The 17,384-nt window shown below is 48.6% G+C and overlaps 1 protein-coding gene across 3 annotated transcripts in view; it reads right to left on the bottom strand.

Moving 5' to 3' along the window:
- LOC147111324 (monoglyceride lipase-like) overlaps positions 1 to 15,636 on the bottom strand; it is a 72,980-nt gene extending 57,344 nt beyond the window's left edge. The window contains exon 1 of one of the 3 annotated variants that reach the window (XM_086002106.1): positions 15,222 to 15,636. In XM_086002106.1, coding sequence (XP_085858232.1) covers positions 15,222 to 15,388 — 167 coding nt within the window. In that variant the 5' untranslated portion in view covers positions 15,389 to 15,636. The remainder of the gene's footprint in view (positions 1 to 15,221) is intronic. The other 2 variants (XM_086002104.1, XM_086002107.1) reach the window with 2 other exon arrangements.
- Positions 15,637 to 17,384: the final 1,748 nt, after the last annotated feature.

Here is a 17,384-nt window from a genome sequence, read left to right on the forward strand (position 1 = left end):
ACTCAGTTCCCGTCTCATGGCATCATAATTCCCCTTGTTTAAATTCAGGACCTTAGTCTCTGAGTCAATTTCTTCGCTCTCCATTTCGAGTGAGAAATCGATCATGTTATGATCGCTCTGACCCAAGGGTCCCCGTACAACAAGATTACTGATTAGTCCCTTCTCATTGCACAGTACCCAGTCCAATATAGCCTGTTCCCGAGTTGGTTCCTCGACATATTGATCCAGATAACCATCCCTTAAACACTCAAGGAATTCCTCCTCCTCATTATTTTTACTGATTAGGCTAGTCCAATCTATATGTAAGTTAAAGTCACCTATGATGACAGCTGTGCTCTTATTGCACGCTTCTCTAATTTCCCTCGTGATGCCCTCCCTAACCTCTATTTTACTATTTGGAGGCCTATATACCACTCCTATTAATGTTTTTCGCCCCTCGCTATTTCTTAGCTCCACCCATATAGATTCTGTATTAACTGAGTTAATATCCTTCTTTTCAATTGCATTTATCCCCTCTTTTACTAGCAATGCTACCCCTCCTCCCTTTCTTTTTTGTCGATCCTTCCTAAATACTGAATACCCCTGTATGTTAAGCTCCCAGCCCTGCTCACCCTGCAACCATGTTTCCGTAATCCCAATTAGATCATAATTATTAACCTCTATTTCCACAGCTAATTCATCTACCTTGTTCCTGATGCTTCTCGCATTAAGGTATAAAACCCTCAGGCTTTTTTTATGCTCACATTTTTTATGAATTAGTTTGGCCCTTTGTTTTTTGTTCCTCACCCTTTTACCATTTATTTCTGTCTGCCTTTCACTTTCCTCTATTTCACTACATAGGTTTCTAGCCCCCTGCCATACTAGTTTAAATGCTCCCGAACTGCTTTATCAAAAATTACCCCGAGAACATCAGTTCCATCTCTGCACAGGTGTAGAACGTCCCTTTTGTATAGGTCACACCTACCACAAAAATGGTGGAGTCCTTCATTAAGGAAGCAGTAGCAGGGCATTTGAAAATCATAATACAGTCAAGCAGAGTCAGCATGGCTTTATGAAAGGGAAATCATGTTTAACAAATTTGCTGGAGTTCTTTGAGGAGGTAACGAGTAGGGTGGATAAGGGTGAGCCAGTGGGTGTGGTGTATTTGGATTTCCAGAAGGCATTCGATAGAAACATAGAAGATAGGAGCAGGAGTAGGCCATTCGGCCCCTCGAGCCTGCTTCGCCATTCAATGAGATCATGGCTGATCATCCAATTTCAGTACCCGGTCCCTGCTTTCTCCCCATACCCCTTGATCCCTTTAGCTTTAAGAAATATATCCAACTCCTTCTTGAATATATTTAATGAATTGGCTTCTACTGCCTTCTGTGGTGGAGAATTCCACAGGTTTACCACTCTCTGGGTGAAGAAATTCCTCCTCATTTCTGTCCTAAATGGCCTACCCCTTATCCTTAGACTTTGACCCCTGGTTCTGGACTCCCCGACCATCGGGAACATCCTTCCTGCATCTAGTCTGTCTAGTCCTGTCAGAATTTTCTAAGTTTCAATGAGATCCCCTCTCATTCTTCTAAACTCCAGCGAGTACAAGCACAATCGACCCAATCTCTCCTCATACGTCATTCCTGCCATCCCAGGTATCAGCCTGGTGAATCTTCGCTGAACTCCTTCCATGGCAAGAACATCCTTCCTCAGATAAGGCGACCAAAACTGCACACAATACTCAAGATGTGGTCTCACCAAGGCCCTGTACAACTGGAGCAAGACATCCTTGTTCCTGTACTCAAACCCTCTCGCTACGAAGGCCAACATACCACTTGCCTTCTTAACCGCCTACTGCACCTGCATGCTTACCTTCAGCGACTGGTGCACAAGAACACCCAGGTCTCGTTGCACTTCCCCTTCTCCCAATCTATTGCCATTCAGATAATAATCTGCCTTCCTGTTTTTGCCACCAAAGTGGATAACCTAACATTTATCCACATTATATTGCATCGGTCATGCTTCTGCCCAATCACCCAACCTGTCCAAATCATCCTGGAGTTTCTCGGCATCCTTCTCACAGCACACATACCCACCCAGCTTTGTGTCGTCTGCAAATTTGGAGATATTACATCTAGTTCCCTTGTCTAGATCATTAATATATATTGTAAATAGCTGGGGTCCAAGGACCAATCCCTGCGGTACCTCACTAGTCACTGCCTGCCACTCGGAAAAAGACCCGTTTATTCCAATAAGATGCCACATAAAAGGTTACTGCATAAGATAAGAGCTCATGGAATTGGGGGTAATATATTAGCATGGATAGAGAATTGGCTAACTAACTAAAAGCAGAGAGTCGGGATAAATGGGTTGTTTTGCAGTTGGCAAACGGTAACTAGTGGGGTGCCACAGGGATCGGTGCTGGGGCCTCAATTATTTACAATCTACATTAATGACTTGGATGAAGGGACCGAGTGTAATGTAGCCAAGTTTGCGGATGATACAAAGATGGCTGGGAAAGCAAGTTGTGCAGAGGACTCAAAGAACCTGCAAAGGGATATAGACAGGCTAAGTGAGTGGGCAAACATTTGGCAGATGGAGTATAATGTGGGAAAGTGCGAGGTTATCCACTTTGGCAGGAAAAATAAAAAAGCAAACTATTATTTAAATGGGGAGAGATTACAAAATGCTACAGTTCAGAGGGACCTGGGGGTCCTTGTGCATGAAACACAAAAAGTTAGCATGTAGGTACAGCAAGTAATCAAAAAGGCAAATGGAATGTTGGCCTTTATTGCAAGGGGGTTGGAGTATAAAAGCAGGGAAGTCCTGCTACAACTGTACAGGGTATTGATGAGACCACACCTGGAGTACTGCGTACAGTTTTGGTCTCCTTATTTAAGGAAGGATATACTTGCATTGGAGGCAGTTCAGAGACGATTCACTCGGTTAATTCCAGAGATGAGGGGATTGACTTATGAGGAAAGGTTGAGCAGATTGGGCCTATTTAGAAGAATGAGGTGTGATCTTATTGAAACATATAAGATACTGAGGGGGCTCGATAAGGTAGACGCAGAGAGGATGTTTCCCCTCGTGGGGAAATCTAGAACTCGGGGGCATAGTTTCAGAATAAAGGGTCGCCCTTTTAGAACTGAGATGAGGAGGAATTTCTTCTCTCAGAAGGTCGTAAATCTGTGGAATTCTCTGCCGCAGAGAGCTGTGGAGGCTGGGTCATTAAATACATTTAAAGTGGAGACAGACAAATTTTTGCAAGATAAGGGAGTGAAGGGTTATGGGGAGCAGGCAGGGAAGTGGCTTTGAGCCCACGATCAGCCATGATCTTATTGAATGGCAGAGCAGGCTCGAGGGGCCAAGTGGCCTATTCCTGCTCCTATTTCTTATGTTCGGGAGGTGCTGTCGAAGTGCCTTTCAAGTTGTTGCAGTGCATCTTGTAGGTGGTACACACTGCAGCCACAGTGCGCCAGTGGTGGAGGGAGTGAATGTTAAAGGTGGTGAATGGGTTGCCAATCAAGCAGGCTCTTTGTCCTGGATGGTGTTGAGCTTCTTGAGTGTTGTTGGAGCTGCACTCATCCAGGCAAGTGGAGAGTATTCCATCACACTCCTGACTTGTGCCTTGTAGGTGGTAGAAAGGCTTTGGAGAGTCATGAGGTGAGTCACTTGCTGCAGAATACCTAGCCTCTGACCTGCTCTTGTAGCCACAATATTTATGTGGCTGGTCCAGTTAAGTTTCTGATCAATGGTGACCCCCAGCAGGTTGATAGTGGGAGGTTTGACCACCGCCTCCAAGTTTCCCTCCAAGTCACACACCATCCTGACTTGGAAGTATATCGGCCGTTCCTTCATCGTCGCTGGGTCAAAGTCCTGGAACTCCCTCCCTAACAGCACTGTGGGAACACCTTCACCACACGGACTGCAGCGGTTCAAGAAGGCGGCTCACCACCACCTCCTCGAGGGCAATTAGGGATGGGCAATAAATGCTGGCCTTGCCAGCGACGCCCACATCCCATGAATGAATTTTAAAAAATCCTTCTATTCCTTTCTCCCTCATTTAAGCTTCCCCTTAAGTACATCTCTGCTATTCGCCTCAACCACTCCCTGTGGTAGTGAGTTCCACATTCTGACCACTCTTTGTTTAAAGAATTTTCTCCTGAATTCCCTATTGGATTTATTAGTGATTATCTTATACTTATGGCCCTTAGTTTTATTCTACCCCACAAGTGGAAACATCTTCTCTACATCTACCCTATCGAACCCCTTCGTGATTCTAAAGACCTCTATTAGGTCACCCCTCAGCCTTCTCTTTTGTAAAGAAAAAGCTCCCGGCTGTTCAGCCTTTGCTGAGAAATATATCCTCTCAGTTCTGGTATCATCCATGTGTATTTTTTTTGCACCTTCTCTATATCCTTTTTATATTATGGAGACCCGAACTGTGCACAGTACTCATAAGTCATAACCTCTATGTATTCAGCCATTGACTGGAGGGGGTATCGATTTTACCAAAGTGAGGAGTAAAATATTACTTTCATTTGCCTTTACTTAAATCCTAATGAAATGATCAATTTTACAGGGACTATCCAGATGGCTACAACTGTGAAAAGCTGAGGAAGAGGAAGAATGATTATACAACCATATACCTTGCACTGACACCGTTTGTAATGTAATGCCGGTGAAATATCTGACTGTATAATGAGCGAGGCATGAATCGTTCATCCTTCTTATTGATTATCCCACCGTGTTTCGCTTGGGGTACAAAGAGATTTATGTTCAATCCCAGCCACTCTTATTCAGATACACAGGATTTGCCTGTCAGGCAGTCTTCAGTTTACACAGGGGGAAGGAATAAAAATCATTTCATAACTTTGAAAAAACGCGCAAATAATGCTTTCAAGTTCATCCAGGAAATTCCTGAATAAATAATAATTTAAAAATCACATCCGCGAACGGCTGGACAGTATATCTGACGAAAGGTCATCGACCTGAAATGTTAACTTTGTTTCTATCTCCACGGATGCTGCCTGACCTACTGAGTATTTTCCAGCATTTTCTGTTTTTATTTCAGATTCCCAGCATCCGCAGTATTTGGCTTCTGTGCAAAAATATCTAACCTGTTATTAATTAAAAAGAGGCCGTTTAACAAGGAGATAACACACACAACAACAACTTGTATTTATATAGCACCTTTAACTGAGTAAAACGACCCAAGGGGCTTCACAGGTGTATCATAAAACAAAGTTTTGACACCGAGCCACATAAGGAGAAATTAGGACAGATGGCAGATTGGTCAAGGAGGTAGGTTTTAAGGAGCGTCTTAAAGGAGGAAAGAGAGGTAGTGAGGCAGAGAGGTTTAGGCAGGGAATTCAAGAGCTCGGGCCCTAGGCAGTTGAAGGCACGGCCGCCAATGGCAGCGATTAAAATCAAGGATGCTCAAGAGACCAGAATTAGAGGAGCGCAGATATCTCAGGGGGTTGTGGGGCTGGAGGAGATAAGAACATAAGAATCAGGAGCAGGAGTCGGCCATACGGCCCCTCGAGCCTGCTCCGCCGTTCAGTAAGATCATGGCTGATCATCGACCTCAACTCCACTTTCCCGCCCGATCTCCATATCCCTTGATTCCCTTAGAGTTCAAAAATCTCTCGATCTCAGCCTTGAATATACTCAATGCCTCAGCATCCACAACCCTTTGGGGTAGAGAGTTCCAAAGATTCACCACCCTCTGAGAGATTACAGAGATAGGGAGGGGCAAGGCCCTGGAGGGATTTGGAAACAAGGATGAGAATTTTAAAATCGAGGTGTTGCTTAACCGGGAGCCAATGTAGGTCAGCGAGCACGGGGTGACGGGCTACGTTCCCTGTAATTTTTTTTTGGCCCTGTGCGGCCCCTTTAAGGGGCTGTGCGGGCCATTCAAATTACTGCGCATGCGCGGTTTTTACATTGAAATGCCGGCAAGCCAGCTGCGCGGCTTCCCTGTAGCAGTGCACGGCCACAGCTGCACACCTTAATGGAGCACTGGTGATGGGCGAACGGGACTTGGTGCGAGTTAGGACACGGGCAGCAGAGTTTTGGATGACTTCAAGTTTACGTAGGGTAGAATGTCGGAGGCCAGCCAGGAGTGTGTTGGAATAGTCAAGTCTAGAGGTAACAAAGGCATGGATGAGGGTTACAGCAGCGGATGAGCTGAGATGGGGTGGGGGGGTTGCGGAGGTCGGGGGGGGGGAGACGGGCGATGTTACGGAGGTGGAAGTAGGCAGTCTTAGTTATGGCACGGATATGTGGTCGGAAGCTCATTTCAGGGTCAAATATGACACCTAGTTTGCAAACAGTGTGGTTCAGCCTCAGACGGATGCTAGGGAGAGGGATTGTTCTGCCTTATAATTGCAGGAGTTTCGTTTTGTTGCCGCCAGTAGGTGGCAGTAAATGGAAATGGCCAGTAGGGTCACTCAACAGGAAGTAGTATAGTGATAGCAAACAAAGAGGTCACATCAGCATGGTGCGTGCTGCAAGTTAATCCGCTGTAATCTTACATCGTTACGCTTTCGAAAGCATTGCCTGTGAGTTGAATGGTTTCATTACATATTCATGTTTAGATGTTAGTTATATCTCATGTATGTAACAAGGTGCATTTCTTTTTTCTTTCTCAGTTTTATTCCAACCCAATGCAACTGATTTGTATTGTTTCATTGACCTCATGCAAGTGTGGCATTATTAAACACCGGAGCTTGGACGCTACATCCTGACTCCCATGTCGTTATTGAAAGGAGTTTGGCTGGCTGTCTAACTGCGTACAGACACATACACGTAGGGAGGACAGTACAGTAAAAAGGCAAGTCATCAGCTGGCGCAACAAGCAACATTCGCAGTGCAGCACGGTGCAATCATGGACGGCAAGAGCTTCCAAGACGAGCAGAGATCTGTGACCAGCTCAAGAAGTACACGCTCATCTAGATCATCAACAGCCAGTGTAGCAGCAGCTAGAGCCTGGGCTAAAGCTAAAGCGGCACAAGCTCGCGTGACCTTTGCTAATCAGGAACTGGCTGTGAAGAAAGAGAAGGTCCGACTACAAGCAGAGGCTGCTACATTGGAGAAAGAGAAGGTCTGACTACAAGCAGAGGCTGCTAAATTGGACGCCACGCTGGAGGCACTACACATTGAGAAAGAAGCAGCTGCTGCTACTGCTGAGGCGGAGATATGGGAAGCGGCACTAGAAGCAGAGGTGGGAGAGCACCGCAGCATTGCTCGTCCTGCATCACCTCAAAGCACTGAGAGGCGGACAAGCGACTATGTCCAGGAGCAGGCTAGGACACGCACAGACATCTCCTCCTTCCCAAACTTTGAACCATTGCACGAGAACACGGAATCGCCATCACCAGCCCAACATGAGGTCACTCAGGTGGATCATTCATGCTACACTGATGACGACCCCTTCCTTGTTATTGACAACTGGTCACACGAAGGAGAGTTTGCAGTGCTCCCGAAGAAACCTGTGCCTCAATCCGCCGCTCCTAACCACTTGGAAGGTACTTATGCCAAAATTCCACACATCAAAAAAGAACCCTTTTCAAAGGTTAGAACAGGTCACCTGGCATGGCAGTCTCCCATCCAATCGCAGCCCTTCCGATGCGACCATACTCTGGCAACCCATGCACAGACTCCTAATATGACAGGCATTGCCCAATATTTGGCACGTAGAGAACTTGTAAGGACAGGTCTCACAAAATTTGACGACAAGCCAGAGAGTTTTAGAGCATGGCAGTCATCCTTCCTTAATGCCACTGGCGGCTTGAGCCTGAGTGCTCGTGAGGAGTTGGATTTATTGTCATCATGGCTGGGCAAAGAATCGTCAGAACATGCCCGTAGGATCCGGTTTGTGTACACAAATGACCCAAGCACAGCCCTTAGAATGGCCTGGGCAAGACTCAGGGAGTGTTACTGTGCTCCTGAGGTGATAGAGAAAGCCCTCTTCAGTAAGCTGGAAAACTTTCCTAAAATAGGTAACAGAGACTACTTTAAGCTTAGAGAACTCGGAGACCTTTTAATGGAGTTACTGGCAGCCAAAACAGACGGATACTTACCTGGGCTCTCCTATTTAGATACTGCTCGCGGCATCAACCCAATAGTGGAGAAGTTGCCCCACCCTCTCCAAGAAAAATGGATCAACGTAGGCTCAAAATTCAAAGAAGACAACCACATGTGGTTTCCCCCATTTTCCTTCTTTGTGAACTTTATCTGCAGAGAGGCCAGAATTAGAAATGATCCAAGCTTTGCCCTGTCCAGCTACTGTAGTGGACCCTCAAAGTATGAGAAGCCCATGTCAAAGTACGTAGGCACAATAATGCCTATATCTGTGCATAAGACGGATGTCACTGCAAAGACCGACATCAGCATAGATGCAGCAAAGAATGAAGACGATCCCAGAAAACACTGCCCCCATCCATCATAAGCCTCATCCGCTCGCAAAATGTAGAGGCTTCAGAAACAAGACCATAGATGAACGCAGAGCCTACCTCAAAGATAATAATGGGATATGTTTTAGGTGATTGGCTATGATAAATTGACCCTTAGTGTTAGGGGGATTAAATACGTGGGGTTACAGGGATAGGGTGGGATATGTGTTGGTGTAGGGGTTACGGGGATCGGGTGGGATATGTGTCGGTGCAGGCTCGATGGGCCGAAATGGCCTCTATCTGCACTGTGGGGTTTCTGTGTGTGTGTGTGTGTTGCGCCTCCGTTTCCCACACTGCAAGAGACTGTAGGATAGCGTTGAGATGCAGGGAGTGTGAGAGTGACCGCCACAGCACAGCTATGCACCCAGGTCCTACCCCCACAACGGAAAAGCCAACCATCAAAGACACTGAGCCCGGAGACGAGAGAAAGGGAACCCTTACCACTGCACCAACGGTGAGCTCCATATGCACTGAGGTGTGTGGCCAAGGCCTCACAGGACGATTGTGTTCCAAAATATGCCTTGTAAGAGTCTACCCACAAGGACAGCGCGACCGCTCAGTTAACATGTACGCAATACTCGATGGCCAAAGTAACCGGTCACTCGCACGGTCAGACTTTTTTGACATATTTGGCGTCGAGAGTAGCCCAGTCCCTTACTCACTGAGAACCTGTGCCAGACTCTTGGAGATGGCAGGAAGGAAAGCAGATGGGTTCTGTGCTGAGGCAGTGAGTGAAGGGGTGAGCATAGACTTACCGCCACTGATAGAGTGCAGTGAAATCCCGAACAACCGATTGGAGATACCAACACCTGAGACAGCACTTCACCATGCCCACCTAAAGCCCACAGCATCACGCATCCCAGCATTGGATCCAAAGGCCCAGATTCTCCTCCTGCTCGGGAGAGATGTGGTGAGGGTGCATAAGGTGAGAGAGCAAGTTAACGGACCACACGATGCCCCCTTTGCCCAAAGACTCGACTTAGGCTGGGTGCTCGTGGGAGAAGTGTGCCTAGGCCAAGCTCACAAGCCCAACGTAAGCACCTTTAAGACCAACGTGCTAGAAAGCAGACGACCCTCTTTCCTCACTCCCTGCCCAAGTCACATCCACCTGAAAGAGAGAGCGAGCTACGGTGGGGAGCAACAAGGTGATTTCTCTCACACAGCATGGGGGTGCTCGGCTGACACCAGAGCTGTCGACAAACTGGGGCTCACCGTGTTTGAAAAGACAAAAGATGACAACAAAGGTGCTCTCTCCTTCGAAGACGAAGCTTTCATGAATATTATGGAGAAAGAATTTCACAAAGATGAGGCGAACAGCTGGGTTGCGCCTCTCCCCTTCAAGGAACCCCGGCTTCTTCTGCCTAACAATCGCGATCAGGCACTGTCGCGCCTCGCATCACTGCGGCGCACATTAGATAGAAAGCCCGAAATGAAGGAACAGTTCATTGCCTTCCTGGAAAAGGTTTTCGAGAGTAACCATGCTGAATTAGCACCTCCACTCAAAGAAGGAGAAGAGTGCTGGTATCTCCCGATTTTTGGAGTTTATCACCCCCAGAAACCTAGTCAAATAAGATTAGTTTTTGACTCCAGCGCTCAGCACTGTGGCATCTCACTCAACAACGTTCTGCTCACGGGTCCAGACCTAAACAACACCCTCCTTGGCGTGCTGATTCGCTTTAGGAAAGAGCTCGTAGCAGTAACCGCAGACATCCGCCATTGCTTTGTGGTGAGAGAGGACCATAGGAACTATCTGAGGTTCTTCTGGTATCGCGACAACAACATGTCAAAGGGCATCACTGAATACAGGATGCGGGTCCACATTTTTGGTAACAGCCCCTCCCCTGCAGTCTCCATCTATGGGCTCAGAAGTGCAGCCAAAGAGGGAGAACACGAGCATGGAACAGACACAAGACAGTTTGTGGAGAGACATTTTTATGTTGATGACGGCCTCAAATCCTTACCTTCAGAAGCAGAAGCCATCAACCTGCTGAAGCGAACTCAAGCTTCATTAGCACAGTCCAACCTGAGGCTGTACAAAATTGCCTCAAAAAGTGTAGCATTGATGAAGGCCTTTCCAGCTTAGGATCTCGCCAAGGGCATTAAAGACTTAGACCTCAGCGACGAAACCATGCCAGCCCAGCTAAGCCTTGGTTTATGTTGGGAAATTGAATCTGACACCTTCACCTTTGCAGTGTCTGTAGGTGACAAGCCATTTACACGCTATGGAGTGCTGTCAACGGTCAACTCGCTCTTTGACCCTCTCGGCATGGTGGCGCCCGTGACTATTCAGGGAAGAGCCCTACTACGTGAACTCTGCACAGACACGAGCGACTGGGACTCTCCACTCCCCGAAGGCAGGTTAACAGAATGGGAGACATGGAGAAAGTCTCTCAAAAATCTCAAAAATCTTCATATCCCACGCACCTACTCACCAGACACACTCTCCAAATCCAAACGCACCGAGTTGTGTGTATTCTCAGATGCGTCCGAGAAAGCTATTGGCGCGGTAGCCTACCTGAGATCCCTGGATGATGAGGGCCAAAGCAACGTGGGATTTGTCCTGGGAAAGGCGAAGTTGACACCCCGGCCAGAGCCCACCATACCACGCCTGGAGTTATGCGCTGCAGTATTAGCGGTGGAGATGGCGGATCTCATCCTGGATGAGATAGATTTCAAGCTTGATGCAGTGAAATTCTACTGTGACAGCAAAGTTGTGCTCGGTTACATCTCCAATGAGTCAAAGAGATTCTTCATATATGTACACAACAGAGTTCAGCGAATAAGACAATCAACATGCCCCGACCAGTGGCACGATGTGCCCACAGAGCTGAATCCAGCTGACCTCGCCACCAGGTCAGTGCCTGCCTCCCAGCTCTCCAGTACAATGTGGTTTACCGGGCCAGCTTTCTTACACAAACCTGACCAAGCTGACCATACGGCACAAGAATCATTCAAGCTCGTCAGCCCAGATCTAGATGTGGAGGTCCGTCCTCATGTGATCAGCTTAATGACTCACACCCAAGAGAGCCTACTTGCCTGTGAGCGCTTTTCAACCTGGCGATCGCTCATTAGAGCCATAGCTTTCTTAATCCATGTGGCTCGCTCTCACAAGTCCGATCCTGGCAGCTCATCAAACAAATGCAGAGGTTGGCACTGGTGCAGGAAGCCTCGTTCCCCAGACGAGTTGGCTGCAGCTGAGAACATTATCATCAGGTCAGTTCAAGTTCAGGCGTACTCTGAGGAGTACAGAGCACTTGCTGAAAAAAGAACCATTACCAAGACCAGTTCACTGTGGAAATCCAGTTTTGAATGACTGCCTCATCAGAATTGGAGGACGGCTGACGCATACAGAACTGAGCTTGCAAGAAAGGAGTCCTGTTGTCCTGCCACATCAAAGCCACATCACAACATTGCTCACAAGACACCACCATGAACTGATAGAATACCAGGGCCGCCAGTTCACTGAGGGAGCCATTCGAGCAGCCGGCTTGTGGATTGTCAGCGGCAAACGGTTGATTGGATCTGTCTTACACCAATGCGTCACATGCAGAAAGCTCAGATGGAGAACGTAGGAGCAGAAGATGGCTGATCTGCCTCCGGAACGACTTAGTTCATCGCCACCATTTTCATACGTCGGCCTGGATGTTTTTGGCCCTTGGACTATCACTACTCGCCACACCAGAGGACTATCACTACTCGCCGCTGGGCTACGCTATTCACTTGTATGAGCACAAGAGCTGTGCATATAGAAGTGATCGAGTCCATGGACACGTCCAGCTGCATTAATGCATTACGAAGATTCTTCGCCATCCGCGGGCCAGCAAAGCAGTTAAGATCCGACTGTGGAACACATTTCATTGGAGCCTGTCGAGAGCTAGAGTTAGGGAATGAACACAACCAAAGGCCAAGCATCCTGACATACCTAAGCCAGCACGGTTGCACATGGGAATTTAATCCTCCACATGCTTCACACATGGGTGGTGCATGGGAGCGCATGATTGGAGTGTTGCGGCGCATTCTGGACTCAATGTTGCGACAGAACAGACCACCTCAGCTGATGCATGAAGTGCTGTGCACCTTCATGGCTGAAGTGTCAGCAATCATTAATGCGAGGCCCCTTGTTCCTGTTTCTTCCGATCCAGATTCACCATTCCTTTTGACTCCAAACATGTTACTCACACAGAAGGGCTGTGTACCCACTCCTCCTGGAGACTTCACTGACAAAGACCTCCTGAAGAGCCAGTGGAGAAGAGTACAAGCCTTGGCCAGTAAGTTCTGGAGCTGCTGGCGCACCGAGTACCTTCCCACTTTGCAAAGCCGGCGGAAGTGGAACGAGGCTCGTCGGAGTCTCCGAGAAGGTGACATCGTCTTACTGAAAGAAAGCCAAGTATCCCGCAATGAGTGGCCTATGGGTCGTGTCACCTCTGTCTTCCCCAGCAAAGACGACAGGGTGCGAGAGATAGAGGTGAAGGCCACTGTTCAAGGGACGGTCAAAAAGTTCTTCAGACCCATCTCAGAGGTCGTACTCCTCTTACCTAAGGAGGACTGAGTGTTATTGATTCCACAGTTCTGTATGTTTTATAAGTAGTGGCATCTAATAGACGCCAGGCGGGGAGTGTTCTGCCCTATAATTGCAGGAGTTTCGTTTTGTTGCCGCCAGTAGGTGGCAGTAAATGGAAATGGCCAGTAGGGTCACTCAACAGGAAGTAGTATAGTGATAGCAAACAAAGAGGTCACATCAGCATGGAGCATGCTGCAAGTTAATCCGCTGTAATCTTACATCATTATGCCTTCGAAAGCATTGCCTGTGAGTTGAATGGTTTCATTACATATTCATGTTTAGATGTTAGTTATATCTCATGTATGTAACGAGGTGCATTTCTTTCTTTTTTCTTTCTCAGTTTTATTCCAACCCAATGCAACTGATTTGTATTGTTTCATTGACCTCATGCAAGTGTGGCATTATTAAACACCGGAGCTTGGACGCTACATCCTGACTCCCATGTCGTTATTGAAAGGAGTTTGGCTGGCTGTCTAACTGCGTACAGACACATACACGTAGGGAGGACAGTACAGGGATGGAGTCAGTGGCTAGGGAACGGAGTTTGTGGCGGGGACCGAAGACAATGGCTTCGATCTTCCCAATATTTAATTGGAGAAAATTTCTGCTCATCCAGTACCGGATGTCAGACAAGCAGTCTGACAATTTAGAGACAGTGGAGGGGTCGAGAGAAGTGGTAGTGAGGTAGAGCTGGGTGTCGTCAGCGTACATGTGGAAACTGACGCTGTGTTTTCGGATGATCTCACCAAGAGGCTGCACATAGGTGAGAAATAGGAGGGGGCCAAGGATAGATCCTTGGGGGACATCAGAGGTAACGATGCGGGAGGGGGAAGAGAAACCACTGCAGGTGATTCTCTGGCTGTGATTAGATAGATAAGAATGGAACCAGGCGAGTGCAGTCCCGCCCAGCTGGACGACGGTGGAGAGGCATTGGAGGAGATGGAGTGGTCAACCCATGTCAAAGGCTGCAGACAGGTCAAGAAGGATGAGGAGGGATAGTTTATCTTTGTCACAGTCACAAAGGATGTCATTTGTGACTGTGGCAGGGACGGAAACCTGATTGGAGGGATTCAAACATGGAGTTGTGGGAAAGATGGGCACGAATTTGGGAGGCGGCAACACGTTCAAGGACTTTGGAGAGGAAAGGGAGGTTGGAGATGTGGCGGTAGTTTGCAAGGACAGAAGGGTCAAGGGTTGGATTTGAGGAGAGGAGTGATGACAGCAGATTTGAAGGAGAGGGGGCAGTACCTCAGGAGAGAGAACCGTTAACTATGCCAACTAACATGGGAGCCAGAAAAGGAAGTTGGGTGGTCAGCAGTTTAGTGGGAATAGGGTCAAAGGAGCAGGAAGTGGGTCTCATGGATAAAATGAGCGAAGAGAGGTCATGATCGGAGAGAAACTGGAGAAAGATGCAAGTTCAGGGATAGGATGGGGGGAACCTTAGAGGAAGTTTGGCCCGGTGGGCTAGGGGAAGGAAGGGAAGTGGCAGAGGCAGCTGATCGGATGGTCTCAATCTTAGAGACAAAGAAGTCCATGAGCTCCCCACACTTGTTGTTGGAGGTGAGGGTGGAGAAGGCAGAGGAGAGGGGTTTAAGAAGATGGTTTGCAGTAGAGAAAAGAAGCCGGGGGTTATCTTTGCATTCCAGAATGATCCTGGAATAGTGAGCAGTTGTGGCAGACGAGAGCAGAACCCGCTAATGCTTTGTGGTCCAGCCAGATCTGGCGGTGAATGGCTAAACCAGTTGTCCGCCATATCCGTTCAAGTCTGCGTCCGTTGGACTTAAGGGGGCGGAGATGAGAGCCGTACCAGGGGGAATGGCCAGGGTAAGAGAGCGTAATGGTTTTAATAGGGATTAGGGCATCAAAGGTGGTGGTGAGGGTGTGGTTGAGCGGATCGGTAGTTGCAGAAATGTCGTGGTGAATGGCAGGCCAAAGGCTGGACAGTTGGGATTTTGTAAATGTAGTTGTAAGTGAATTGTGGTCTGTTGTGGGGGACTTGGATACCCAAGAATGCTACTCCCCAGTCTGATCAATTTCAGTCCTGCTACACTTGACCCACCCCTCCCAACTCTTTCCTCCCCTTTTTAAACTGGGGATAGGGAGAATTGAATTGCACCTGCACAATACATGATATGAAAAACTCACTCAACAATCGAGTGCCATTAAGTTAAACCAGAACCAAAAAAGCCTTTTCCTGTTTATATTTCGAAGGTAAAGCTAACCTGGGCGGTGTTGCTGGCATCCAATATCTGCATAATAGGTAAGTCCCATCTGCGTTGATCATATGCGGCATGTCCCTGTAAAACAAACCTTGAGGGGTCACCCGGTCATCTTGCTCATGCGGCTTTCCAAAGCAATAACAACAGCAACAGTCTGTTTTAGCACACATAGCGTTAAAAGAGGGAGACAGAACAAGTCGACGAGTTACATATTTCTTGTTTCTTTGAACTATTAAGAAACTTGGTAGCCATAATAACAACTCTCGGTGGAGATGCCCCCTTTGCCACAGTGACACATCTTTCAGTCCATGTGCGCCACAGGAGACGTTTGAAATGGAAATCGAACACGGCGCAAACCTTAAAACAATACACGTAACGGATCGCGAAACAATCACACAATACACGGGGACTCTGATTTCGATATCAGGACGCTTCTGCATTTGTTTCCAGTCGCTTCACCCTCGGTCCAGGTTGGACTTGCCCACAAACCCCTAAAAGGCTTGTTGAGATCGCCCTTTTTCTTTGGAACACTACTTTCTCACTCAGAGTTGCAGAGTATGAAAGCAGATCGACTGCCTTTGGCGGTGTCCTGGCGCTGTCTTCTTTGCTAATTTGGTATTTTTGCCTCAAAAAAGAGGGATAGACAGACTAGGGTGCAAGGAGGAGGCAGCTCTTCGTGTCCACGTCTGTACGAACGCCAGCTCTCTTCCCCTTAACCTTGAATAAATAAGGACACATTAAACACGACACCAGTGCTGTGCCTGTCTTCTACCAGGAACTGCTAGGGGTCTGGAACAAGATCGCCTCCAGGCGGAGTTCTCCCCCGTCAGGAGTGGCGGCTGTCCTTCGGGAGCCGCTGCTCAGGAATCCGCACCTCCACGACCGCGGGTTCGGGTGGCTGGCGGAGGGCAGGGCTGTGCCTGGCAAGGTGACTAGAGTCGGGGCACCTGTTCGATGGCGGAGGAGCGGGCTGGATGGCGCCGGAGGAGCTGGCGCAGCGCCTGTCCTGGGTCAATGTCCGGCTCGCGGCCAAAGCCATCGAGGCGCTGAAAGTGGCACTGGGCCCTGACTCCACTAGGTGTATCGAGGACTCTAGCACGTGGGGCGATCCCGTCCGAGCTGACCCCCCGTTTGGACGGAATTCCTCATCGGTGCCCGGCCCCGAAACCCCTCTCGGGAACCGGCGCCTCACAACTTGAGCCGTCTCGGGGAAATGCCTTCCGTGCCTTTTAGTTCTGTGCGGAGGGGTTTCCTGTATGGGCTGCTCCTACACAATCTCCACTTTGTCATCTTCGTCTGCTGTCCAGACACACCTTAGCGTGTCATTATGCCATCCGGAGGAGGCGGGGGTCCCCAATGGAGGGCTCTCTACGCGGGAGTCCTCCCCTTATCTATTGGGGACTTGGCCTGGAGGGTGTTGCACGGAGCAGTCCCGTGCAATAAAGTTGTAAGTCGGTTCACGGACTCCCAGGCCGCCTGCCTGTTCTGCGGCCTGGAGGAGTCCATGTTCCACGTATATATAGAACGTGTGAGGTCGCAGCCCCTCTTCAATTATTTGAAGGGGTTGCTCCTCGATTTTTGGCTGCACTTCAGTCCCACGCTCCTGATCTTTGGTCACCCGGTGCGGAGGGCAGCGGGCAGATCGGAGGACCTCCTCGTAGGACTGCTCCTGGGCCTGGCCTAAGTGGCCATTAATTGGTCCAGGCAGCGGGCGGTCGAGGGGGTAGTTCAGCCCGACTGCCTGCCTCTCTTCTGCGGCCAGGTTTGTGCCCGGGTGGCCCTGGAGATGGAGCACGCGGTGTCCCACGGTACGCTCAAGGCCTTCCGAGACCGGTGGGTGCCGCGGGGACTGAAGTGCATCATCACCCCGGCCAAGCAAATTTTAATTTAATTTGTTAAGTTTTATTTAAAGTTATTTTAATCACAGTCTATTTATTTATGTACCCACCAGAAGAGTCTTCTTCTTCTCTTCTTAGGCAGTCTCTCGGAGCCGAGGATGACTTGCTTCCACATTAAAAATGAGTTCTCAGGTGACTGATGAGTCCAATGCGGGACCTTCAGTCTCTGTCACAGGTGGGGCAGACGGTGGTTGAAGGGGCGGGTGGGTGGGGTGCTTGGGTTGACATGCGCTCCTTGCGCTGCCTGCGCTTGGCTCCCGCTTGCTCC

This window comes from Somniosus microcephalus, chromosome 11 (assembly GCF_052327205.1).
Source record: "Somniosus microcephalus isolate GS21.2 chromosome 11, FLI_Smic_1.0, whole genome shotgun sequence".
NCBI lineage: Eukaryota > Metazoa > Chordata > Chondrichthyes > Squaliformes > Somniosidae > Somniosus > Somniosus microcephalus.